This window comes from Takifugu rubripes, chromosome 12 (assembly GCF_901000725.2).
Source record: "Takifugu rubripes chromosome 12, fTakRub1.2, whole genome shotgun sequence".
Classification (NCBI taxonomy): domain Eukaryota; kingdom Metazoa; phylum Chordata; class Actinopteri; order Tetraodontiformes; family Tetraodontidae; genus Takifugu; species Takifugu rubripes.
The window spans coordinates 1,134,109-1,160,000 of NC_042296.1; the positions used below are offsets into that span (position 1 = coordinate 1,134,109).

Here is a 25,892-nt window from a genome sequence, read left to right on the forward strand (position 1 = left end):
GTTTTATTTCCTTTGTTTATGCTGATTTTGAATTTGAATTTATTAAGTATTTAATACTTGACCATATTTAAATATGACATATTGGTTTGTTTCTGAACGTATGCATAATGTTATCTTGTTGGGACTGAGATGCGTCTATGATTCTTGTAGGTGCAAGTGGGAGATCAGCCTTGTCACGTCATCAACAGCACTCACAGTGACATCATGTGTCGTCTCAGCTATGACAACAGGCTGCCCATTGGTGTTGCTCATGCAATAGTTGTCAGAATCAACAATCTTGGCAATGCGGTCATAGCCATAACTGATGAACTCAGCCGCCGTTTTGTAGTCCTGCCTGTTGTGGATTCACTTGTGCCTTCTGTTGGAAGTCCCAATGGCCACACAAGACTCCACATCAAGGGTTCTGGTTTCTCCCATGGACATGTGACTGTAGCCAGCGAATGGTGTTCCATTGTGTCAGCCAATTACACCTCAGTCATCTGTGAAACAACACCCTCTCAGGCTCACACTGGCGATGCCATTTTCCACGTAGGCAACATCCAAAGTTCCTGCCATTCAAATTGTGCCTTTATGTACTCTTCCTCTGCGACTCCAGAAGTCACCATGATTTCCCCCAGCAACATCAGTGATCTCACCATAGTCATCATCTCTGGCTCAGGTTTCGGCAGCCGCATGGATGACGTGGTGGTGCTGGCTGGCATCACAGAGCTGCAGGTCACTAATGTGAATGATAGCAATATTTCCCTCAGGGTGGATGCTCTACCTGCAGGTGACCACCCAGTCAAAGTGATTGTGAGAAGTAAAGGTCTTGCATCTGGAAACCTCACCCTGGGAAGCCTCCCTGAAGCTACCCTCAGCCCCCTAGTGGGCAGTCTGGCAGGAGGAACCTCTGTTACCTTCACCGGCAACGGTTTTGTTCCAGGAAACACCACTGTTTTGATTGGAGGTCAATCCTGTGAGATTCACAACATGACACCAAGTACCCTTCACTGCATGACACCTCCTCATGATGAGGGACAAGTGACGGCTGACATTTGGGTGCTTTCAATGCAATACCCTCCTCTCACCTTTAACTACTCTGCAGCACTAACACCTGTCATAAGCTCCATCAGCCCTACCACAGGTAATTATATGCCCAAAGAGCTCATGATTTTCCCACTCACTTATCACTTGTTACATTTTAAAGGCAAATATTCTTCTCTTATATTAGTTCCTCTCTATTTATTTCCCACAGGGTCGAGTGGTGCAGTTGTCACTCTGACAGGTTTGGGGTTTGAGACAGATTTGCAGCAAATCTCCGTCACCATCAATGGCGTGCCGTGCAATGTGTCCACGGTCTCAGACACACAGGTCGTTTGCAAGACCGGAAACAACCCAGGGGGCACCTATCAAGTCATGCTGCATCACAAGGTCAAAGGTCATGCCCAGTCTGATGTCACGTTCACGTATGAGTTATCTCTGACCCACGTGCAGCCTAATGAGGGTAGGCAGAGACACAGAACTCTAAATTTGTCTTTAAGTGGCATTAATTCTAAGTACCTTAAAGTTTTGTTGACCATTTTGACCATTTGTTTTTTTTGTTTTTTGTTTTTTTCCTGCTGTTTAGGTAGTTTTGGTGGTGGTGCGCTGCTGACAGTTCTAGGTTCAGGGTTTGACCCATCCAACTCCAGCGTGATGATTTGTGGCGAGGAGTGTGAAGTTGACAGAGATACATCCTCATCGACCCATCTGTTCTGCCAGTCTCCTTTCAACAATGGTACAGTTACCTTATTTTATTCCACACAAAAAAAACTCCTTTGAAGTAAGACAAGAACAAAGGTGCTGATTTAATGTGTTTTAGTCTTGAGTGATCATTTTGCACCACGAGATCCCCAGATGCAGTAAAAGTACACCGTGTTTGTTATGGATCTTAAACATAGTATTACATGCTCTTCATTACAAAATAGGTACTGCAGTTGAGGATTCTGCAGTTAAAAAGAGATTCATTGCAATGAGTTCTGACAAAGTAAAACTCAAAATGTTATTTAAAGAGATTTTTTTACCAATATGAAGCAATAAAAGCATACTGTATTGCTTTGTTTTTAAGACAGAAATGATGAATGTTAGGGGAAACAATGGCTTGTCATGGATGAGGAAATGTCTAAGGAAGTATCTTGATTACTTGTGGTTCTCTCTCTCTCATTCTTAGGCTCTCTGGACACATTGAGCTGCACAGTGGTTGTCAACAACAAGCTGAAAAGTGTCAACATATCAAATGGCTTCACCTACAAATCTCAGCTGACGCCAGTAATTACTGAGGTTTCACCACGCAGAGGAGGCACTGCTGGAGGCACCAGTCTCACCATTACTGGCTCTGGTTTCAGGTACAGTAAATGAAGTCACACCCATATTATGTCCCAGTGTTTCACACTCAGCTATTATAACACAGTTTCCTCTGTTGATTATCTATCTATCTATCTATCTATCTATCTATCTATCTATCTATCTATCTATCTATCTATCTATCTATCTATCTATCTATCTATCTATCTATCTATCTATCTATCTATCCTTTTTAAAGTGCCAAATGGGGTAAACTATTTTATATATATAATTTATATATGTATTTTTAAAAAAAAATATATATATATGTGTGTGTGTGTGTGTGTGTGTGTGTGTGTGTTTGTGTATATTATACACATAACGTTAATACCACATGGTAATACATTTCTTCAATGTGTCATTAGCAGCTTCAGGGCTTATTAAAAGGTCTGGACCAAGAAAAAGGGGTGTTAGATTTTTTTTTTTTATTCCATCGAATTTAATTTAATACATTACATTTTCTCCCATCAATGGTCTTGCCTTAAGTTGCCTGAAAACATGCAATCAGAACCATCCACTTCTGTCAAGGCCCAGTTAGCTGCTTCCGTTCAGTTCAGCTATTTATTTTATTTTCCAGCTACCGGTATTTATTTTCTTTTGGAGAGTGCCTGCTTACAGTGGGACTATTTGTCTAAATATATTTGCTTTTCAAAAAGTACTGTTACTATAGGTTAAATGTTACCATAATGCATTATCTGGAACAGGCATGAATATTTTTTTAAAGGTTATTTTTCCTCCCTATTATTAATGTCTGCATTCGCATATTGTTGTCCAGAATTTCAACTTTACCCATCTTAAATTGTTTACTCTCATCTTACAGCACCAACATGCATGAAGTGAATGTGACCATCGCAGGGTCTGTGTGTGACGTTCAGTCCACTAACATCACACACATCGTCTGTGTGACAAATGCTCAGCGACAGTCTCAGGAAACTAAAGTCAGAGTTAGCGTTGGAGATCAAGGCATTGCCAAAATGGTGAGACAAGAGCCAAATTTCCCTTTGGTCACAATAACAACGAAATATGACAGAATTCATATAAAAACAGTGTATTTGGTATTCAATGTCATTTCTAGGAGAGTGCAGATTTCTTCTACATTGATGTGTGGTCATCAAGGTTCACGTGGGGTGGTCTATCTCCACCAGAGAAGGGCTCTTTTGCTGTAATCACTAAAGGCCAAACAATCCTGCTTGACACCAGTACCCCAGTGCTAAAAATGCTCCTTATTAAAGGTACAAATAGAACTACCGGTATTTAATCTCACACAAACGTTTGGATTGAGCTGCACAGGAAACAAGACAGATACATCAGAATAAGTCAGATGTAACAGATGATGCGTAGTTGGTGGCCAAAAAATTCAAAGTATCCCCAACTGTATACAACACAGATAAGTTTTATGATGAACTTCATATTTCACTTCACTTGCATGATCTTGTGTGCACACTTTTATTGTGTTCAGGAGGCACATTAGTATTTGATGAAGCTGACATTGAGCTGCAGGCTGAGAACATCTTAATTACGGATGGTGGAAGGCTTCAGATCGGCCAGGAAGGGGCACCATTCCAGCACAAAGCAATCATCACACTTCACGGAGATCTGCGCTCGCCTGAGCTTCCTGTTTATGGAACCAAAACACTGGCAGTCAGGGAAGGCGTGTTGGACTTGCATGGTAGGGACACACAGATGTGGACATATCTTAATAGATGAAATGACACATTATATGAATTATCTATTGAGCCGAGGAAAGGCCACTGTACATGTAGCAATGGTCAATTTAGAGTCTTCAGCTTACCTATGTCCATATACATGCCACGTGTACATACAAACTACACACAGAAAAGCCCCTGCCAAAATCATTTCTAAAGATTCCTGATTGTTCTGTCTTGTGTCATCCAATGACAGTAATTTGAGTTAGGTGCCCTTTATAAAGGTTGTAATTAGTGACACCGGACCTGCACCTCTTCAGGTGTAATTCATTGTTGATAACCTGTTTGTCCAGGTATTCCAGTTCCTGTTCCCTGGACCCACCTTTCTCAGACAGCAACCAATGGTTCCGCCACCCTAAGGCTGATGAAGGCCGTGACATGGCCAGTTGGAGGGGAAATAGTTGTTGCTTCCACCGGCCACAGGTACAGAATCTCACAGCATAAACTCATTCATTATCCAACTTTAAGCAGAGCTGTCTATGAAAATGCTTGATATTTAGTTTCTACATAATTGCATTCTAAAGTGAAAGATGCCAAAAATGATTAAAAAGTCTGATTTTTTGTAATGAGCACTGCTGTTCCCAGCGCGGCAATAATTGTTGACTTTAGTGTGTCCGAGTACTGTGGTGACAATAATATTCGTTTTTATGGTTTAAAAAGCTGACACCACCTGTTGATAAATGCTCTTAGTCATCACCTCTGTTTTCCTGAAACTAACTGCATCATTTTATATTTCTAAAGTCTGTATTATTTGTGCTTGTTAGGCACAGCCAGCGAGAGAATGAAGTGAGAAAAATCACTGCTGTGTCACAGGACGGTTTGACCGTAACCCTGAACGAACCACTGAAGTACACTCACCTCGGTGTGTCCGTCACTCTTCCCGACGGTACAATATTTGAGGCACGGGCTGAGGTGGGTCTATTAACCAGGAACATCGTAGTGCGGGGATCTCAAAACCAAGAGTGGAATAAGGAGATTGAAGCCTGTCCTGATGGCTTCAACACAGGTATTACAATTGAGTGATTACATAACCATGGTCATGTTCCTGCTGTAAAGGTTAAAATATGTGCATCATATAACTAAGAATTTCAACCTAGGCTAGTAACAATATTATTTTTCTTTAATGAACTATATCTAAGACAACAAAATGAGAAGGTTTAAAAAAATGTAAAATGCAAAGTACAAAAATACAATTTATTTACTTATTTACTACACATTTATCCTTATTAATTGCTCATAAAGTCGTTTTCTTGCCCCTGTGTTGTAGGAGAGTTTGCTACCCAAACCTGCTTCCAAGGAAGGTTTGGAGAGGAGATTGGAAGTGATCAGTTTGGAGGATGCATCATGTTCCATGCACCCAGACCAAATGAGAATCTTGCCATTGGCAGACTGGAGTATGTTGAGGTGATTTGTTTTAAAATTCTTTTGAGAAATGTTTTGTCCAAATATAGAGTTAGCGAGGTTAGGGAAATGTTAACGATAAAATCTCAAACAAGCTGCTCTGGTAGCCCAGAAGGTTGCCTCAAGCTCTGAAAAAAGATGAGTCAAAGTTTTATTAATAGGAACAGTGCCAGGCTCACGCTTATCACTGATTGTGTTTATTTTGTGAAGATTCCAAAAATATTGATCATTATCTTTCACAACTAAGCATTTTTGGTTTTCTGACATCTCACAGCAGACCTTTTAAATAGCATTTTCTCTCATTTCACCATATGTTATGGTATGTCAAGACAAATTAAAGTTGACTTTAAAGGCTTTGTGGTTTTGCACCATAGGTCTTCCATGCGGGACAGGCATTTAGACTGGGACGTTATCCCATCCACTGGCATCTGATGGGAAACGTCACCTATAAGTCCTATGTGAGAGGCTGTGCTATTCATCAGACCTTCAACAGGGCTGTAACCATCCACAACACCCACCGGCTGCTGGTGGAGCACAACATTATCTATGACATAATGGGTGGAGCCTTTTTCATTGAAGATGGCATTGAGACTGAGAACATCCTGCAGTATAACCTGGCTGTGTTTGTCAAACAAAGCACAAGCCTCCTTAACGACGATGTCACCCCTGCAGCCTATTGGGTCACCAATCCTAATAACATTATTCGCCACAATGCTGCAGCTGGAGGAACCCACTTCGGTTTTTGGTACCGTATGCACACACACCCCGATGGCCCATCCTATGACCCCAATATCTGCCAGAAGAGGGTTCCACTGGGTGAGTTTTACAACAACACGGTGCACTCTCAAGGTTGGTTTGGCCTTTGGATCTTCCAAGAATATTACCCGATGAAGAATGGAGGCTGCCGTTCCCAAATCCCCGAGCCTGCTGCCTTCCACTCTCTCACTACTTGGAACTGTGAGAAAGGTGCTGAATGGGTAAATGTGGGTGCTGTGCAGTTCATAAACTTCATCATGGTCAACAATGAGAAAGCTGGCATTGAAGCCAAGCGTATCTTGAACAATTTCGTAAGCAACTTTGAACAGGCAATCATATCCAACTGCACCATTGTGGGTCACGTAGATGAGCTTGGACTGGGGGAAAACTACTGTACACATCGTGGAATCAAGGCACCCTTAGACGATGGGATGAGTGTCCTCGGAACCAAGTTCATCAATTTTAACCGTAGCTCTTGTGCAGCCATTGGGGTTGCTGCTATCGATGGGACTTGTATCGATCGGTGCGGTGGCTGGGCTGTTCGCTTTGGGGATATCCAGTACTTCAACTCACCCAACAAGGCTGGCTTCAGATGGGAGCATGAGGTGCAGCTGGTGGACACTGATGGCTCCCTCACAGGTACCAAGACCTGCAACCTTTAATCCATCATGATAAAAATCTTGCATGGCCCCTTCAGTTTGTTTCAGTATTAGTTACTTTTTAGTCATTAAAGTAGATCATTGATGCACATGAAGAAAAAAAGAGTAACACGGAAGAAGTAATACTTGTGTATTTCATCTCAATTTATTCCAGGAGCCATTGACCACAAAGTTGTCCCACTGAGTGGTTTGCTCGACCCCAGTCACTGCTCCCAGAGCGCTGAATGGAGTTTGGGCTTTCCAGGCGCCGTTTGTGACCATACTGTCGACTTTCATCGCCTGTCTTTCAATAATCCAACGCCATCCTCTCTTAAAGCAAAAGATGTCATCCTAACAAACTCAAATGGTATTTTTTTTAAAAAGCAATGTCAGTTTTGGGGGTGGTACAAATATGTACCAGCGACAAAAACAACATACTTAACTTTACCATTTTAATGTTTTCAACAGGCTTCAGTGTGGTTCCATACCTGAAGAAGAGAATGACTCATAAGTTTGGCTGGATGGCTTTGTTGCCCTCTGGAAAAACATATAGGTGGAATTTCAGAGACATGGACCATCTCACCAACATCACTTACTCTGCAAAATTCTACGGTTTTGCGGTACTAAAAAAAAAATGAAAGCAAGTAATTATTCAGAGGTGAATGCTTTTTTTCTTCACTGATGTGTTTTTTTTTTCCTTGAACCCACATAGCCTGATCAGTTTGTGATCATCAATCACAATTTGACCCAGAGTCCAGACTGGTTCCATATTATTGACAAGAGGAATGGCTCCTTAAGCCCTCTGAGCTTCAGCAGTAACGTCAATGGAGACTGGTTTTTCAACACAAGTTCCAACGACCTCTACTACATCAGTTAGTCTTGTTGTCTTGATTTCAGTGATTAAGATACATTTTTGCATTATTATCATCACATACCTTATTAAAGTGAACTATTGGGTTGTTGCATGTCCAATGGTAAAAATTCACTGAATGATCGACTAATCATTGAGATCCTTTTATTTTGATATTGTCCTGCGTTTGCAGTATCGGGAAAGACAAGCCAGCGACAGCGTCGTAACAGCGTTGACCGCTCGTTGATGGACTCTGTGGTGGACTTTAGGGTCTATCGTTGTTTCTTCCCTCAGTGCATCCCACCAACTCCACCACCTCCAGCCACACTTGCCCCTCTACCTGACGGCCGTCCGGACAATTTCATGTACGTTTTATTTTGCTGAATATTGTACAGATTGGTCACAAGTGTAATGTACTATAGCAGTACTAAAGTACTAGTATCTATGAGTATTAATTATTTGTTAGAAAGCAATTCAATAACAGTAGAAATAAATAGCAAAATCCACAGTATTATCAATCCAAATATATTTTTAAGGTTATTTTCACTGAGCATACCATGTACTTGATCAAAATTATTTATATGTTATTCTTGGTAGCTCAAATTTTACCAAATGGTCCAAAATTATTCAATGATTAAGCGTTAACTGTAACAAGTTTAGGAGATGTATAGCAAGTATGACTTTACTGTACATGGTATAAAGACAGGAAAAGTTCTGTTAATAATAGAGGTTCTTCTACTCTTCGGGTAAAGGGAAATGCTTTGTATTATTTTTATTATTAATGTCTTCATCATTATTATTAGTATTACTGGAATGTTGCGTACTGAGAGCTAACAGTTGGCCATTATTTATTTTAGAATAAAAAACTGCTGTTTTAAAATGTGTTTTGATAAAACAATATATTATAGTCATTATGTTGATCTTGTGCCTTAAATGTCCTTGAATGTATGGTTCTCTCTAGCCTGTGGTCAAATGCATCTTATTGGCTCAATTCACCTGAAAACAACTTCACTGTACCAGAAGAGGGCACTGATGTGGTCATCCCGTCAGGTAATTTCTGGACGACATTCAAAACAAAATATTCCTTTCTCTTCCTTTTAGCTCTAATCCTATATTTATATGTTATTACTGTTGCATCACAGGCACATGGGTCGTTATAGACAGCAGCACACCTCCCCTCAACAAGCTGACCATTATTGGAGTCCTTGAGATTGCAGAAATGACCAATAGCTCATCCGGCAGACAGACTCGAGCTGCGCCTGAACTCAGCCCTCTGGTGATAGAGGCCGTATACATCTCAATCCAGGTCAGTCAGCGTGAAAGGCAAACTCCCAGAATTTTGAATTTTCCATTGTTGTTGTATTATTATTGTTTTAGTAAAGATAACTACCGTAATAGGATTAACTCATTTGAATGCTTTCTCCTTGGTTTTACCGGAGTCCTGGAATGTTGAAGGAAATCAAGTTCACATCTCGTGCTCTTTCAGGGTGGCAGGCTGTTTGCAGGACGTGACAATGAGCCATTCAGAGGTCAGCTGCATATCAAACTGAGAGGGAACCACAACACTCCTGATTGGCCTCTCCCCAACGGACCCAACCAGGGCTCCAAGGTCTTGGGTGAGAAGACAGCTTTAGAATATGAACTTGCTGGGTTATTCTGTAGAAGATTTTTGCCTTGTTTAAGGATATATACATCAGAATGTTTATCAACACCCAGAACTTTGTTGTTATTGTTGTAACAACAGTTCAAATAGGCACCAGGTGTTTCACATCAACAATAAGCATTGTATTATTTTTCATCAACAGGATATATATCATTGCATTTCTCATATACAGTATTATATTACAGATTATATGTGATATAATAGTCTTCTGAATTCTGGTGAAAATGTATATAGTATCTTTCTTTTTAGGTAGTCTATTCGAATTATGAGTGTGTGATTTTAAATCCATGTTTCATAATGAGTTACCATTGTATATCAGGGGTGTTTGGTACTCTGGAGTTGTATGGCCAACCTCACAGCGTTTACCACACTAAACTGGCTGCTACCGCTGCCGCTGGATCCAACACGTTGACCTTGGCTCACTCTGTCGACTGGAACGTCAGTACCTCTTTATTTAGACAAATCTTAAAATCACAAGTACATTTAATTTTAACCAGACTTTCATGTAGTGATCCTAAGTATATGCATGCATAGGCTAATTTTTTTAAATCAATGATAATTATTTTTTACATATTATATTCGAGTATGCAGCATCTTTTTTTGTTTTTTTCGCTGTTGTTCCTGCAGGTTGGAGATGAGGTCGCCATCTCTACCACCAGCTACAATGCGTGGGAGACAGAAAAATGCTGGATCGCTGCTGTGTCATCTGACAGCCGTGTCCTGACCCTGGACCAGCCTTTGGGCTACACTCACATTGGTCAATAACTGCCAACGAAAACTGTGACATTTCAGAGGTTTATGTTCATATTTCATCTCACAGGTTAGTACTGATCCACCCTTTCTTGTCTCCAGGTGAGACCCACGCAGTCTCAGGTACATCATTCTCCTACACTCTGGCTGCTGACGTCGCTCTGCTCACTAGAAACATTAAGATCATCGGTGTGGAGTACCCACAGATGATGGAGGAGTCATTCGGTGCCAGACTCCTTGTCGGCACCTACTCCTGGGCTGGAATCGACTATAAAGGCAATGATTACTTTCAAATGTACAAATATTGATGAGCAGTTATATAGTATTTTAAAGTGTGACGATAGCTTTAAAGTGCTGTTATCAACAGGAAAATTGGAGTGTAATGCTTGTTTTTGGTCCAACACAACAGATTACAGGTGCTAATATTGGGGACTGAATGACAGTTAACCTTTTGAATGTGTGTTTTTTTTTTAAATCAGTAAATATGCAGCTCGAATTAGTTACTTACATTTGTCATTTCAAATTTTATGTACTCACTGAGGAGCTTATCTTGGTTTTGTGTTTTATGATGATAAATAACAGTTTCTGCTTAAGTTGTAGCTTCAGTTGTTAGGATTGCACAGAAGAAAGACCCACTAGCAGGCAACACAGTAAAGCTCAAAAATGTAATGGTTTTAGAGGGTCATCAGTGACATCAATGAACTGGCAAAAACAAGGTGTAACAGAACAGCACAAATGTAGACAAATTCTTCTGATAATAATTCTTCAAAATTAATAATGATTATTCTCCCATAATCTTAAGGGAAAGAACACAGGTTTTACCCCTACAAAGACTCAGGTGATGCACATGTAACTGACTGGCAACTTACTGGAACAATCAGGCACAGGCAGAGAGGCAGACTGGTTTAAAGATTGCACTAATCAGGATCCAATGCATATCAGGAGGGAAATGGAGGGAAAACAAAGCAAAGACAGGAAATTTGATTTAATATAAATGTATTATCTCTATTTCAGTGTCATGGTTTTAATAACTTAGCTGCATGAATAAAGAAATGCACTGCGATATGTTATGAGGAAAATAAAGGTTTCAAAATCAAATACAGTAATTTAAGGCCATATTACTGATGCTAAGTCACTGGCTATGTTTTATTTAGGCACTGCTCAGATCAGAAATGTGGAGTTCTTCCACTCTGGTCAAGAAGGATGGACCGACAAGACAGATCCTCGTTTCTCTGTCGCCTTCCTCAACCTGGGAAAGGTACTGCAACACACATGCACACTCACAGACATGCACAGCATTCCATAACAATCGAGGGGGACATAACTCATTAAAATAATACATTTGATTTTTGTTTATTTTGCTTCCGAAACAAAGCATCTATTTCAATTAAATATAAAACGCGGATGATTTTCTGTCTTAAACAAGGTTTCAGCAGGAGAATCATACATTCATGGATGTGCTTTCCATGATGGCTTCTCTCCAGCCATTGGCATCTCTGGGACAGAGGGGCTCAACATCGATGATAACATCATCCACCACACTGTGGGAGAAGGTGAAGACAGGAAACACAGTTAATGGATTTTTAAATGTGGACATGTTTTGTAATCATAGCGTTCATGTCTTTGGCAGGTATCAGAATTTGGGGCAACAACATCACATTGAGAAGGAACCTGGTGATGATGTCACTGTGGCCTGGATCATATCAGGACAGAGAAGAGCCTTTTAACTACGACTGGAATGCTGCTATTGATGTTTGTCCTTCTAAACTGTTTACACAACAAAACATGTCGTAGAATGTTTGTATGTATGATGAATGTTTGTCGCCTTTTTTTTTAGGTCAGTCAGGGGTCAAATTTGGTGTTGCAGCACAATATCGTAGCAGGTTATGAAAGAGTTGCTTACCGTATTGATGGTGAACCGTGCCCAGGTAACACTGTTTAATAAATTAGATAAATTACCTACATTTTCAGACTGTAACAAAGATTTTTTTCCCTCCCTGGCTTTGGACTGTGCAGGTTTTCCCAATGGGAATGAGAAATGGATGGGCAATGAGGCTCATGGTGGTCTGTTTGGAGTTTATATGAATAAGGATGGATTGCCTGGCTGCAGCCAAATCAGAGGCTTTTTAATCTGGAAGAGCTTTGACCATGGCATCTACTTCCAGGTTTCAAACATTTATGTCCTTAATTGCATCCTTTCAGCAGAAAAATACAGTAGTGAGAGGTTTATACTGTGATGCATCCCTGAAGGTACAATATGGGTTTATTTACTTTAAAATGAAGAGAACTACAACGTCTTATAGTAAGGTCACACTTTAGATGATTTTGATTTTTTTCTGAATGTGACTTCATTTGACTTTAATTAGCAAAGATCCCCAAAAATCCCCCAAGTGTTAAAAAGTGCACCTGTAATATCTCATACAGCAGATAGACATACCACAAAGTTGTGTACAGTAAGTTGTCATTATTTGCAGGACTTGACAGTTCCTCATCCTGCTGTTCTTTCCTCTAATCTTCACAGACCATCATGCGTATCGTTGTGTCCAACGTGACTCTTGTGGACAATGGTCTGGGCATCATGCCATTCATCTATGCACCTCCTTCTCTCTCACATGCATTTGCTGATAAACCTGTGCACATTCAGGTGAAGAAGAAAACGTCCTTCTTTATGGTAATATCACATCCTTTCATTAGTGATCTCAGACTCATTTTTCTGCTCTCCTCTTTTTGTCCCAGAATGCCTTGATTGTTGGAAGCAGTCCCAACTTCAACTGTTCTGACACTCTGTCCAACAGTGACTTTAATATTTTAAACAGTGAAGGCCACCGAGCACCGCGGCCTCTAAACGGTACCGTTTAAACTCTCCACACAGCGCTTCCATGAAATGGACAGATTTGATCCACAGTTTAAAGTCAGAGCGTTTATTGTGCACATTAGTAAGTAAATGAGAGTTTCGACTAACTAAACTGAAAAGATTCTTCACTCCATGACAGGTGGCAGGTCTGGGATCTGCTGGCCAAACTTTGCATCTGGACACAACACTGCACCTGTAAAGGTGCATCATTTAAACATGAACTACAATGCCATCAAAGGACTGATGACAGTCCAGAGTGAGTTTACTCTTGGAGCATTCTTGAGTTCTTGGCTTTGAATTCTGCATGGTGATGTATCACTGATCTCAAACGCTTGCATCCTCACTGTAGATACAGTCTTTGTTGGCTTCAGAAATGTCTGCTCCAGTGAGACCAACTTCATGTTCATCACCAACCCGATCAATGAGGATCTGCAGCACCCCATCCACACTTCAGGGATAACAGTGGTTGACAGCACAGACGAGGCTAAAGTCTTCATCCACAGACCTGATATCAGGTCAGTGTTGCAAAGAGATCTCAGCATTGAATGAAGGAATGTACATGTTGTAAAATTAGGATCAGAAACTTTTCTCTCCTCAATGTCTGATTTAATCAAGTGTGTCCATCTGACTTGATGCTATATTCAAATTACATAACAGCAAAGTCAATCCATCTGACTGTGTGGACATGGACTGCGATGCAAAGAAAAAGACCACGTTGAAGGATTTGGATGGCTCAATCTTGGGGACTGTGGGGTCTGTGATTTCCCAGTCTGAGTATGAATGGGATGGCGATCCTAGAAGGGGGCTCGGCGATTATCGCATACCCAAAGTCATGCTCAGTTTCCCAAATGGCAGCAGCATCCCAGTGGAGCAGATCGCCCCTCACAAAGGTAGATGTCCATCTAGTGATCATAGTCATTAATCAAGTGAACATGATTAGAATGTTCTTTCAGATCATCCATCCAGAAAATATATGCATTTGGAGCATTACTGGTTTTTTTTGTCTTATTTCTGCTCTTAGGTTTGATTCTATTTTGTGTTATTTCTTGTGATTATTGTGTTTTTTTATGTTGTGTTGTTTTCTCATTTGTGTTCAGGTGTGATCAGGAAAGACTGTGAGTACATGAGGACCTGGCAGGGATACAAGTGTACTGGGTTGGATTACAGGATGCTTGTGATCGAGAGTCTTGATGCTGACACGGAGACCAGACGTTTGTCTCCTGTTGCTGTTTTAGGAGACGGCTTTGTGGATCTGATCAACGGTAGGAGGTTTTTTGTAGAAATAGTGGGCATGATGAAGTGGTTGTGTGCTCAATGTGTCTCACTGTGCTTAGGTCCTCAGGATCACGGGTGGTGTGCAGGCTACACCTGCCAAAAGAGAGTGTCTCTCTTCCACAGCATCATCGCCACCAACCATTCTTTTGACATCTTTTTCAGCAGCATCAGCCCGCAGAAACTTCGCCTCATGATGCTCAATGCTGATCCAGCTGAGGTCAGTGTGCAAGCTGAAGAGTGCAGCTTTGCCCTCAGTGTCACTTTAGTTTCTGTGTTTTAACAGCACAATCACAGCCATAAAAATCACAGTGAGGCCATTTCTTTTTAAATTGGTGTGTATGTTTTTCTGCAGAGCGTCTTGGTGAGTGTATTCTACTCCAAACCTCAACGTTTGGATGTTTACGCTGACAATGTCCTGGTGGCTCCGACTAATGCAGAGTGGAATGCTGACAACACTGACTACATCCTGAAAAAGCCAACTCACCCAGGTACTAATGCTAAACACTCAAAGCTTGAGTTTGCTCAATATTCCTTTGTAGTTTTAACTCTGTTAGAGCTACTTACATCTTGAATTAAATTATGGAGAGACTTTTAGTTGCAGCTTATGGATGAGACTAAAAAGACTTTTTTTTAATAATCAAAACCTATTTTAGACTTACCTCTGCCAAGGTGGAGGTTATGTGACAGCCAGTTTCTGCTTGTTTGTCTGTTTGTTGCTGTTTTTTAATCTAAATAATTCCGTTAAGCGTGGATTTTAAGGACATTTTCAGGAAATGTTGAAGATGGTCCAAAGGGCAGATGAATACATTTTGTGATGTACACAATTTGCTTGTGCTGGTTGAGATAGCTGTTAGCCTTATTTTATTCAAGGGGAAAAAGCTCAAAAAGTCAACAAAGTTTGCTTTACTTTATAAATTATGCCAGCCAGTCAAATCTCAAACAAGCAAATTAGTTTCCGTCGAAGGACAGGCAGGTGTCCACCTCTGTCTCCCGATCATTGTTACATGACATATTATCTGCTTTTCTGTTGTATCAAATTAGGTCAGTATGTTCCTCAACTTAGTGCCATTTTGGGAACGAACTACTTTGACCAGGATTACAAGATGCTGAAGGTACTGTTGAGAGGCTCCCAGCCAGTGGAGGTCCGAACTTCCCCGGTTCTCGTCATCGCCTTTGAGCTCCCTGCTATGACTGAGGATGAATTCTTTGGAGAGAACCTGGTCCAAAACCTCGCCACTTTCCTCAAAGTTCCCCCAGATATGATCAGAATCACCCAAATCATTCGAGAGGGTGGAAGCGCTCGACGCAGGAAGAGATCTGTGGGCCTGAAGGTGGAGGTGGAGATTAAGAAGCCGCCAGTGCAGCAGATGGGCAACAGTACTGACAGTATGTGGGAGAACCTCTCCTGAATGTATCTCTGGACTCTGACAGACTAACATGCATCCTGTGGTTCCATCTCAGATGAGGAGGACTTCACCTTGCTTAAAAGCCTTGCTGATAATCTGGGACAGGCTGCAGTCTCTGGAAATCTCAGTCAGTCCATCGGCTTCAACGTTTCTTCCATGGGTCTGATACCACCGCCTCCATCATCATCAGATGACAGTTGGAAAGAGGTAATGTGTCCACTGAGTAAATACCCCTTTTTTTCAACAAGTCGTCATTGGCTCACGGTTTTCTGCTTTTCTGCCTCAGGAGACCACAACGGAGGTCACCAGAGAAGAGCCGACAGTGAGCTATGTGTCCAGCGTGAACAACCTGCTGCTGATAGTGGAGCCGATAGCTGGAGAGTTTGTTGGTCCACTGTACCAGCAGCCCAGTCTCATGGCTGTGGATGAGCAGGTGGGGCTATTTTGCAAAATGATTAAGTGGTTTAACTTTTGACTTCATGGGGTGTGTTGTGTTTTTTTTTATTATTCTAAGTTAAGTGATTGTAAAGAACCTGTTTGAAGATCTTCTCCTCTTTATCTGTCTTCAGTGTTAGAGTCAAATGTAACATTAAACTACAAAATGGTTGGGAGCCTGATGTTGTACTAAAAAGTACATGTAAGGAATTTTAAAGAGTTGAGCAGTTAGAACTGTGCATCAATAGCATGCAGGGTTTGATGATAAGTGGATGTCAAACCATTTTTGTCTGACATTGATATTAAAGACAAATCAATATGTTGCACCTATTGTTGCTGTCTGCAGGGCAACTGTGTTGCAGTGGGAGTGACAACTCTGACTGTAACAGCCAGTCTGCAGGATGCCATCGGGAACAGCATCAGTGGCCTGTTTGGAAACACCACCCTCCTCTTCAAAAGCTGCTGGGCAAATTTCAGTGACCTGTCTATCCTACACAGCGGTATGGCTGCACATTTATGAGATGTGGTAGCTGAATTATTATAACAAAAATGAATATTTATAAGGTTTATGCTAGGAGCATAGCCAATATTTTACAGTATGTTAAAAATATATAACAGAATCACAAAGGAAAATGTTAAAACATATATTTTACATGTGTAAGTACTGTTTTTAGGGGGGGGGGGGGGAATAATTTACTGAGGAACATTAGTAACAGTCACCATCTCTTAATTACTATTCTTATGGGATATTTTTATTTCATGAATATGCTACACAGAGGCAGTGGTAGCTTAGTCGGGAAGTAGGCTGAGAAGCGGAGGGTTCTTGGTTCAAGCCACGGGGCAGACAAAAAAAAGGTGTTCTGGTAGTAGTGGGAGGTGCCAGAACACCTTCACCAGGTACCCTTCAGCAGGGTAACAAACCCACAAAATGCTCATATAGGGCCCTGAGATGAACTGAGTTAGGGTCCAGGGTTGGACCCTAACTCTGCCCTTTGTGTATCCTCCCTGTGACCCCAAAAGGGAGGAAGCAGAAGAAGACATGATACATTTATTTATTTAGGTCTAAACCATGTGCACTTTCTGAAACACTCCCTTGTTATCTCCCTGCAGGTGAGAATCTGACCATGGCCTTTACCCTAAAAGATTGGGCTGCTCAGTCTAGAAGCTTCAATGTCAGAAACATTTCCACCACACAGCCCCCTATGACAACCAGCAACTCAACCAAGCCCATAACCACACATGAGCCATCGCCCACGACCGACAACAGCATTTTTGGCTCAGGTAGCGTCCTATCTGCTGGTTGCCTTTGTCTGATCACTGTGATCTACTCTGTGGTCTGCAACTCCATCTAGAGAGCACTGAAAGCACATTTTATGAAGGATTCTTTTTTTCTCTCAAACTTTGTACACTTTACACAGAAGATTTAAGAATTTTGATGATTGTTTTTGTCAACAAATAGAAGCAAAAAGCAGAATAGAAGAGCTCTCATCTTTTTTCTGCTTGTTTCACAAATTTCAGATTTTAATCATATAGCTTAAGTTTTTACTTTGGGAACTGATGCAATAGGGTTGACTTCAAGGTGAATGAAGCCAGGACATGTCTTTATCTGTGTTCTTTGTTCAATAAATATTATTTTTCTGTCAAGGTATTATTATGATTGGCTTTATTTACAATATTTGTACAACAGTGACTCAAATGTGCTGTAGTAAATTATGTGGCAACCCAACAAGGGACGGTGGCCCTCTCAGTCTGGCCATTCCACTGAGGGTGGTATCACCGTAGCCCCCACATTGCTACAGCACTTACAGGCTTCAGAGGTGAACTGGGGCTCTGGTCCGAAAAGAAGTCCTTGGGGAACCCATTGAGGTTTAAACCAGGCCAATCAATCAATCAATCAATCAATCAATCAATCAATCAATCAACCAATCAATCTTGATTTATATAGTGTCTGTTACAATCAAAATTGTTTCAAGGCGCTTTCCAGAATCCCAGGGCCTGACCCCAGACAAGCAACAGTGGCAAGGAAAAACTCCCCTTTAACAGGAAGAAACCTTGAGCAGGACCAGGCTCATGTAGGGGGACCCTCCTGCTGATGGGGGGCTGGGTAAAGGGAGAGGAGAGGAGAGGAGAGGAGAGGAGAGGAGAGGAGAGGAGAGGAGAGGAGAGGAGAGGAGAGGAGAGGAGAGGAGAGGAGAGGAGAGGAGAGGAGAGGAGAGAAGAGGAGACCATTTCCCAGAAGTGACAGAGGCCTGTCAGGTGATCATGTTTCTGGACCCCAGCGGCCTCGGCCTATAGCAGCATAACTAAGATGTTAACCTAATAATTAGATGACCCACTAAGTATGATAATTTGTCTTTCTATAAACTGTAACAAGAAACTGCCACACCATCCTACTTCACCAAAGTAACAGTTGAAAATGGGAATGTGAGGCTTGCAGGGTGCGACAGACAACAACGACACTGGCATCTGGGGAGCCAAGCTGGCACAGAGTCTGATAGACCAGGAGAGTGGGCTGAGGAAGCCAGAGTCACTTGAAGAAATAAGCTGGAAACATGAGCGGATAGCAACTGAAGAGAGCTCAAAATTTCAGTTAATGATCGCTGGTGTTGGCTGCTTAAGAGGGCTCCCAATCACAGGTGTGCAGGTGTGGAAGGAGCACAAGTCTGAAACCACGCCCTCTAGGGGAGGTATAAAGCAACAGCAAGAGAAGCAGCAAACAGAATCATGACACATCTGCTGAAATCACGGGGCATTCAAAAACTAGCCATACGTCACGCAACCAAATGTGAATGCATTCAGAATGTTCTGGGAATCAAACATTTTTAGAAGGAATTTTATAGTACTTAAGAGTCACATATTATGACTAGAATTAACCACAAGAGGGAAATTGTACCACAACTAGTTCTTTAGGAGCAAGAAGCTTTTAGAGTTTAGGAACATATGACTCTTTATTACTGATATTTATCAGGTAATTGATATTCTACATGGCATGTTTTTTCTGATTTATTTACCAAATAGTGATTAACATTTTTAATGAGAGAACTAATTAGCACTCAAGTAGTATTTTGCATGGACCATTTTAATAGACATTTGTTCAGTGAAGCTTTGAAAAAGTCAACAAATCCTCATAACTGGAGATCCCAATCTAAGAACATTTAATGAAGAGATGTGAATTTGTTTAGAAAATAAGACCAAAGCAAGAATGATTTGCACCATGATGTCTTGAGGACATTACATAGTATGTCTAAAAATGCATGCTTTTACTGTGTTTGTGTATTGCAATGTGCTATCATCATTAAGTAAATAATTTGTATGGAGTAGGTGGTACAGACGATAACATTCTCTACCTGCGCTGACGAGCATTCAGTTTACAGACATTGAGAGGGCGACATCTTCAGTTACCTGGGTGTTAATCTGAACAATAAACCTGCCTGGTCCCACATCATGGCCTCTCTGGACTGGTAGGGTCAAAGCCCACTCTTCCCACCCAGGAAACTGAGGTCTTTTTGAGTGCAGGGGAAACTCCTTGGAACCTTTTACATTGTGTGGTGGCCTCAGTCATCTTTGAAAATGTTTATTTTCCAAAAAGGTGGAAATTGAGTGATATACAGTTGGGTCATTTGAGAAAAATGTAGGGAAACAAAAAGGTTCATGGGAATATTAACACAGGAAAGTTTCTAAAGAAGAAGAAAAAAAAAAGGAAAATGTAAGAAAATGAACAGGGTAGTGGGAAAAAAAAACCTCTTCAATGAAGAATGCTTTACTGAACACACTGCACGCAGACATGTGTACACCACAAAAATTTCCTTAATTTGCCAAAATTTACTGTGGCAGTGCACGATAACCTCCTTGGCTGAAGTAAAGCATTTTAAGATAACAACGATAGTCATGTCTTCAACAATGTGAACAATAGCAATTTTTACCATGTGCGGAATTACCCTTGAGCAAGATACCAAAATGCCCAAATATCCAGAAGGCTTCTTCAGTTCTGAAATTTTTTTAGTTTCAGAACTGAAGAAGCCTTCTGGATAGAAGGCGAAACGTCTTCAAGAGAAGAAACCCAGTCCAGTTGACATAGAAAACTACCTTGGATACAATGACCTGGATGATTGAGAATCTACACAGACAAAATGCCCAAATGATTACATGGGGTGCAGGTCTTTGAAACAATAAAGGTGGTGCTGCAGGCACCTTGAAACATCTCCGGTTATGTGAAAAATGCCGACCTAACTGCTAAAAAGATCTTCAAACTTATGTTCCCATGCTCTTACACTAGAACACTGCCATAACTAAAAGAAACTAAAACAGAACTCCTATTTTGACTCCAACGTACATATTATCTCCTTTATTGAATTTTAAGATCATAAAGCAGACAAAGTTCATTCTCTTGCAGCAAGGGGACAATCACATACACACACTGGCACAGTCTGAGAGTAGTGTGATTGGGCTTTGGAATGGCCCATCCCAAGGCTGATTGTACAGCACTTTTTCTTGATGACCTGGATGAACACCCAGTCTTAGTCTTGGTGTTTATTTATTCTTCTGCCTCCTTTAGTGACGGGAATAGGTCAGTCAATCAATCAATCAATCAATCAATCAATCAATCAATCTATTTTTATTTATATAGCGTCTTTTACAATCAAAATTGTTTCCAAGCGCTTTACAGAATCCCAGGGCCAGACCCCAAACAAGCAACAGTGGCAAGGAAAAACTTCCCTTTAACAGGAAGAAACCTTGAGCAGGACAAGGCTCATGTAGGGGGACCCTCCTGCTGATGGCCGGCTGGGTAGAGAGAGAGGAGGAGGGGAGAGGAGAGGAGAGGAGAGGAGAGGAGAGGAGAGGAGAGGAGAGGAGAGGAGAGGAGAGGAGAGACCATTTCCCAGTGGGGTGACAGAGGCCTGTCAGAAAGTGTAGTTTATTAATGGCTCCGGAGGCGAGACTTAGCAAGCTTGAGACATGGTTCCGCAACTTGGAGTTGTTTGGAGTTGCATCAGGTAGCCAGGAGAAGGTAGCTGCTGTGGAGCTGCCTAGCGTAGCTACAGCTAGCTGTCCACCGGCAGCAGCCGGCTAGCCAGGGCAGCTGGGTGACTTTTCACAGGAAGCATAGCCCAAACCAAAGGCCCACGGTGCACCACCAACTGCTTCCCGTGGCTCATTGTTTTTCCCCACTCGGCGACACACCCGCTGAGAAACCAACTCTGGTAATTGGCAACTCTGTTTTGCACGACATGAAGCCGACTCCAGCAACCATAGTTAGGTGCATTCCGGGGGCCAGAGCGGGTGACATAGAAGCCAATCTAAAGCTGCTGGCGATAAGTAAACGTAAATTCAGTAAAGTTATCATTCACGTCGGAGCAAACGACACCTGGCTTCGTCAGTCGGAGGTCACCAAAATTACTATAGAGTCAGTGTGCAATTACGCAAAAACAATGTCTTACTCTCTAGCATTCTCTGGTCCCCTCCCCCAATCTGGCCAGCAATGAAATGTTTAGTCACAGAGCAGGGGAGCGGTCAATCACCATAAACTTATTAAAATTAATAGCAAACCACAAATTGGAGAAATTAACATCACAATTAAATGTGGACTACCAGCTCCCTGTCCAGGTACGGGAGGCTGACTCCATCTCTAATTTGAAGATTAGACTTAAAACCTTCCTCTTTGAAAAAGCTTATTATTAATTCTGTAGTTGCAGTTACTATCCTAGACAAACAAACTATAATAATTAGAGGGTCATCGAATTATTAGGTTAACATCTTTGTTATTCATTTTTAAAGCTGTCATTTACAATGTCTACATGAATGTTAAAGTCTCCAATAATAATGACTTTATCTGTTCTGAGGACCAAGTCAGATTAGAAGAGAACTCAGACAGGAACTCTGAATGTGGTCCAGCAGGGGGCCGATATACAACTACAAAGTGGCTTTTCTGTCCTCCGGTTCAGATGGGTGATGCCAATGGAGCTGTGTTTGGTCTAGGATTAATTATTAACTTGGAGTGATAGATTGCTGCCACTCCCCCTCCTCGACCAGTACCACGAGGAATATGATAATTAAGATGAATAGGAGTAGATTCATTTAAGCTAACATACTCCTCCTCCTGAAGCCAGGTCTCAGTAAGACAGAATAAATCAATGTGATTATCCGCTATCAGGTCATGCACGAACAGGGATTTACACAAATTAAATCTAATATTTAACAGTCCACATCAGAATCAGAATCAGAGTATTTTATTGATCCCTTTAGGGGGTGTCCATTAGGGAAATTAGCATCTCCCCAAAGAAACGTACAGCACTGTACAAAATTACCCACCACCATTACACACCATAAAAACCAATTAAAGATAATAAAAATAGAATAAAATAAGAAATAAAATAGAATAAATTAAAAATAGAATATAAATATAAAAAATAAAACTATAAAAATGTAAATAAATGAACTGAATGAATGAATGAATGGATGTCCCAGTATTGTGTTATTGCAGTGTTGTTCCAGTCCTTCTGTTGGCCCTCCTCCCCCCCAGTGAGGAGTTGAACAGTCTGATGGCTCAGGGGATGAATGAGTTCCCCAGTCTGTTTGTTCTGAACTTGGGGAGGCGCAGCCTCTGGCTGATCAGGCTTCTCTGGCTGTGGATGACAGTGTGCAGAGGGTGGCGGACATTGTCCATGATGCTCCGCAGTTTGTCAGTAGTTCTCCTCTCTGCCACTGTCGCCAGAGGTTTCAGCTTCATCCCCACCACCGAGCTGGCCCGCCTGATCAGCTTCTCCAGCCTGGAGAGGTCCGCTTTTGTCACACTCCCCCCCCAGCACACCACAGCGTAGGACAGGACGCTGGCGACCACAGACTGGTAGAACATCCAGAGGAGTTTCCTGCAGATGTTGAAGGATCTGAGTCTCCTCAGGAAGTACATCCTGCTCTGGGTCTTCTTGTACAGCTGCCTTGTGTTGCTTGTCCAGTCCAGCCTTTTTCCAGCCATTTAATTGTGCTGGTAGTTTCTCCTATTTGTGCGTTGGTATTAATTTTAATAAGTTTATGGTGATTGACTGCTCCCTTGCTCTGTGCTTGGTGAACTTTTAATCATGGAACAGAGACTACCTCTATAGTGTTAAACATGTTATTGTTGGTGGATGAGGGTTCTATGGAAACAGCAGAGAAGTGTGTAAGACCACAACTCTGCATCCTGGTCGGGACCCTGATTTGTCAGGTCCTTTTGGGTGTAATAGATTTGGCCAAGTTACTAGAAATGAGAGAGGCACCATCCCGGGTGGGATGGACACCGTCTCTCCTAATCAGACCAGGTTTTCCCAAAAAAATGTTCCAATTGTCAACAGAGGACACCTGATTTTCGGGGCACCACCATGACAGCCAGCGACGAAGCGATGACATGCGGCTAAACATTTTATCGCTGGCCAGACAGTTGAGGGGACCATAGAATACCACATTGTCCAACATTGTTTTTGCATAATCACAGTCCAACTTAACAATGTTGCTGCTGTCTCTCTCCTGCCACTGAGCAGCTGACTTTGAGATTTGGATTTTCTCTCCATTTTGTCATTTTCCATTGAAATCTATGGGGGAGAGGAGAGTCTACTATCACACAAACTATAGTTTTCTATTGTTAAACTTTCCAATATTTTATAAAATGACAAAGGGTGACAGAGGGGTTGTGGGTACAGGGATATCATGTCTTTGATCTTTGAACATGATAGACAGACAAAAATATTTTTTTTTAAAAAACACTTTGGTGCTTTGGTATGAACGGACAGAGTCTAACATTGGTAATTTTTATCCAGTATTTTTGAGGATTGGGGTAATAGAGAAACCGGTCTACAATTTGACATTACAGGTCAGGTTTTAAGATAGAAATAACTTTGGCTGTTTCATTCTGCTTGGAAATATTCTGGTTTGTAGAGTCATAACAAACATACTACTCAGCACTACACAAAAGATGGCACACTGGTAAGTTTTGATCATTTAATTATTTGGCAAGGAAATTTACATTAGCTAAACATAAAATGTCTGGCCTTGTAGAGATTGCAGATTTTTGACAAAATGGTGGACCTGACTGACTTTCTCTGTAATGATTTTTTTAGGGTCTGAGCATTGGACAAGTTATATTTTTATTATATACCCTTACCCATGCACAAAAAATCATGGCAATGCACACACACACATGAGGTGTGGTGAAAATTTGATATTGTGGTCTGGAAATGAACATGAAATCATTTTATTTTGAGAATAGAGTGACAGCAGATATCGGCCGACAAAATTGGCAGACAAGATCTTCAAAAATGTAATCATAACCCATGTCCCCAAATCAACTGGAAGTCCCGTACATCCCTTTTATTGCTGTTCTACTGCAGCTTTATGTGTGAAGCGGCTCATAAAGTTTCTGCAACAAAACTAGAAATTATGGGTTATTTTCATGGTGTCAGGGGAGAAATAGCAGGCATCGTATATCTTTGGATACAGTTGTTAGGGTGGCTTAGTCCTTTGGTAAATGGGGCACTGTGCAGTGAGGGGAAGCTTAAGGTGATCAATGATACTGAAGACGACCTTAATAAATTTCCTGTTATGCTTGATAATTAATAATGACTCCAACTTGTCATGAGATCAGTGTTTCCCTAGAATTTCTGTACTCCATTTTGATTGAAAAGGAGACTTTTTTAAATCTTTTTTCTTCTCTCTTCTAAAATAGCTACCAACATTTGTGTCCATATCCATCTGCATACGAGCACAACATAGTGGAAATTGGAAGTATACTCTATTCCAGACAAACCAATTATCTGGTGCAGTCCATTCTGGGAGAGGGTGCATTTGGCAAAGTAGTCAAATGTATAAGGTTGAGAGACAACAAGACTGTGGCAGTCAAAGTCATAAAGAAAGAAGAAGATTACTATGATTGTGTAGAGCAGGAAGTATGTAACAACAACTTTTGCTCCTATTTGCCCCTATATGTGTTTTAATTAAGGTGAACTTTGACATTTGTTTTCTTAGATTCAAGCCCTGCTAAGGCTTCAAAGACTGGATCCAGAAATATGCAACATTGTCCAGATTCACGCAGCCTTTTTTGACAGAGGATATTTCTGTTTCGTCTTTGAGTACCTGGACAAAAGTCTCTTTGACTTCATGGAGGAGAACAATTTTCGTCCTCTGCCTCTAAACGCAATCAGATTTATTGTCCAACAGGTATGTCTCGCTGCACTTCCTTTTTCATTAATAGTCCTTTGATCTAATGTTGAAAAAGTATTATGAAAGTGTTTTATTTTCTTTAAGCTTGCAATTGCACTTCAGTCTCTGAGGAGCGTGGGACTGACACACTGTGACATAAAGCTGGACAATATTATGTTAGTGGACCATGAAAAGCAGCCTTTCAGAGTCAAACTTATTGACTTTGGCCTTGCTGGGGTTGCATCCACTATACCACAGGGCTCAGTTATACAGGCCCTCTGTTTCAGGTAATTATTTTTACAAATGTTTAAAATCCTGGAAATCTATAAACAACCAACTGTAAAAAGCAAATTAACACCCTTTTATAAGGTCTCCAGAGGTCCTTTTGGGTCTTCCGTTGACAGAGGCTGTGGACATTTGGTCTTTGGGCTGTGTGGTTGGAAAGTTACACCTTGGGAATCGGCTGTTTGATGGGTACAATGAGTATGACGTGGTAAGTATATTTGTAGTATTTGTAGTTTACTTCATTCTTTTTTTCAACTTTTCTGCAACAAACTTTTTGGTGAATATTGTGATGTGGTGTTTTCTTTACCCACAGATGAGGAGCATTGTGGAGCTACTAGGTCAAC

General features: G+C 41.3%; 2 protein-coding genes across 10 annotated transcripts in view; both read left to right on the plus strand.

Moving 5' to 3' along the window:
* Positions 1-17,743, plus strand: part of pkhd1l1.1 (PKHD1 like 1, tandem duplicate 1) — a 33,273-nt gene extending 15,530 nt beyond the window's left edge. For 4 of the 8 annotated variants that reach the window (XM_029845088.1, XM_011608858.2, XM_029845089.1 and 1 more), the window contains 39 exons: positions 151-1,123; positions 1,235-1,483; positions 1,607-1,756; positions 2,189-2,363; positions 3,182-3,338; positions 3,437-3,593; positions 3,821-4,030; positions 4,361-4,490; positions 4,832-5,073; positions 5,335-5,471; positions 5,843-6,863; positions 7,038-7,229; positions 7,331-7,482; positions 7,575-7,734; positions 7,906-8,077; positions 8,674-8,762; positions 8,855-9,018; positions 9,199-9,328; positions 9,695-9,813; positions 10,003-10,132; positions 10,228-10,401; positions 11,280-11,383; positions 11,552-11,678; positions 11,756-11,877; positions 11,963-12,053; positions 12,142-12,290; positions 12,647-12,769; positions 12,862-12,973; positions 13,119-13,235; positions 13,329-13,494; positions 13,637-13,869; positions 14,077-14,241; positions 14,314-14,471; positions 14,607-14,742; positions 15,296-15,640; positions 15,716-15,867; positions 15,947-16,093; positions 16,442-16,595; positions 17,206-17,743. In XM_029845088.1, the coding sequence (XP_029700948.1) occupies positions 151-1,123; positions 1,235-1,483; positions 1,607-1,756; positions 2,189-2,363; positions 3,182-3,338; positions 3,437-3,593; positions 3,821-4,030; positions 4,361-4,490; positions 4,832-5,073; positions 5,335-5,471; positions 5,843-6,863; positions 7,038-7,229; positions 7,331-7,482; positions 7,575-7,734; positions 7,906-8,077; positions 8,674-8,762; positions 8,855-9,018; positions 9,199-9,328; positions 9,695-9,813; positions 10,003-10,132; positions 10,228-10,401; positions 11,280-11,383; positions 11,552-11,678; positions 11,756-11,877; positions 11,963-12,053; positions 12,142-12,290; positions 12,647-12,769; positions 12,862-12,973; positions 13,119-13,235; positions 13,329-13,494; positions 13,637-13,869; positions 14,077-14,241; positions 14,314-14,471; positions 14,607-14,742; positions 15,296-15,640; positions 15,716-15,867; positions 15,947-16,093; positions 16,442-16,595; positions 17,206-17,447 (7,926 nt within the window). In that variant the 3' untranslated portion in view covers positions 17,448-17,743. The remainder of the gene's footprint in view (positions 1-150; positions 1,124-1,234; positions 1,484-1,606; positions 1,757-2,188; positions 2,364-3,181; positions 3,339-3,436; positions 3,594-3,820; positions 4,031-4,360; positions 4,491-4,831; positions 5,074-5,334; positions 5,472-5,842; positions 6,864-7,037; positions 7,230-7,330; positions 7,483-7,574; positions 7,735-7,905; positions 8,078-8,673; positions 8,763-8,854; positions 9,019-9,198; positions 9,329-9,694; positions 9,814-10,002; positions 10,133-10,227; positions 10,402-11,279; positions 11,384-11,551; positions 11,679-11,755; positions 11,878-11,962; positions 12,054-12,141; positions 12,291-12,646; positions 12,770-12,861; positions 12,974-13,118; positions 13,236-13,328; positions 13,495-13,636; positions 13,870-14,076; positions 14,242-14,313; positions 14,472-14,606; positions 14,743-15,295; positions 15,641-15,715; positions 15,868-15,946; positions 16,094-16,441; positions 16,596-17,205) is intronic. The other 4 variants (XM_029845091.1, XM_029845092.1, XM_029845093.1 and 1 more) reach the window with 4 other exon arrangements.
* Positions 17,744-23,545: 5,802 nt separating this feature from the next.
* Positions 23,546-25,892, plus strand: part of LOC115251747 (homeodomain-interacting protein kinase 2-like) — a 3,529-nt gene continuing 1,182 nt past the window's right edge. For both annotated transcript variants that reach the window (XR_003890269.1, XM_029845198.1), the window contains exons 1-6: positions 23,546-24,051; positions 24,791-25,010; positions 25,090-25,281; positions 25,369-25,550; positions 25,633-25,756; positions 25,862-25,892. The exon at positions 25,862-25,892 is cut by the window's right edge and continues 89 nt beyond it. Coding sequence is in view for 1 of the 2 variants with exons in the window: in XM_029845198.1 (XP_029701058.1) it covers positions 24,041-24,051; positions 24,791-25,010; positions 25,090-25,281; positions 25,369-25,550; positions 25,633-25,756; positions 25,862-25,892 (760 nt within the window). In the remaining variant the exon portion in view is untranslated. The remainder of the gene's footprint in view (positions 24,052-24,790; positions 25,011-25,089; positions 25,282-25,368; positions 25,551-25,632; positions 25,757-25,861) is intronic.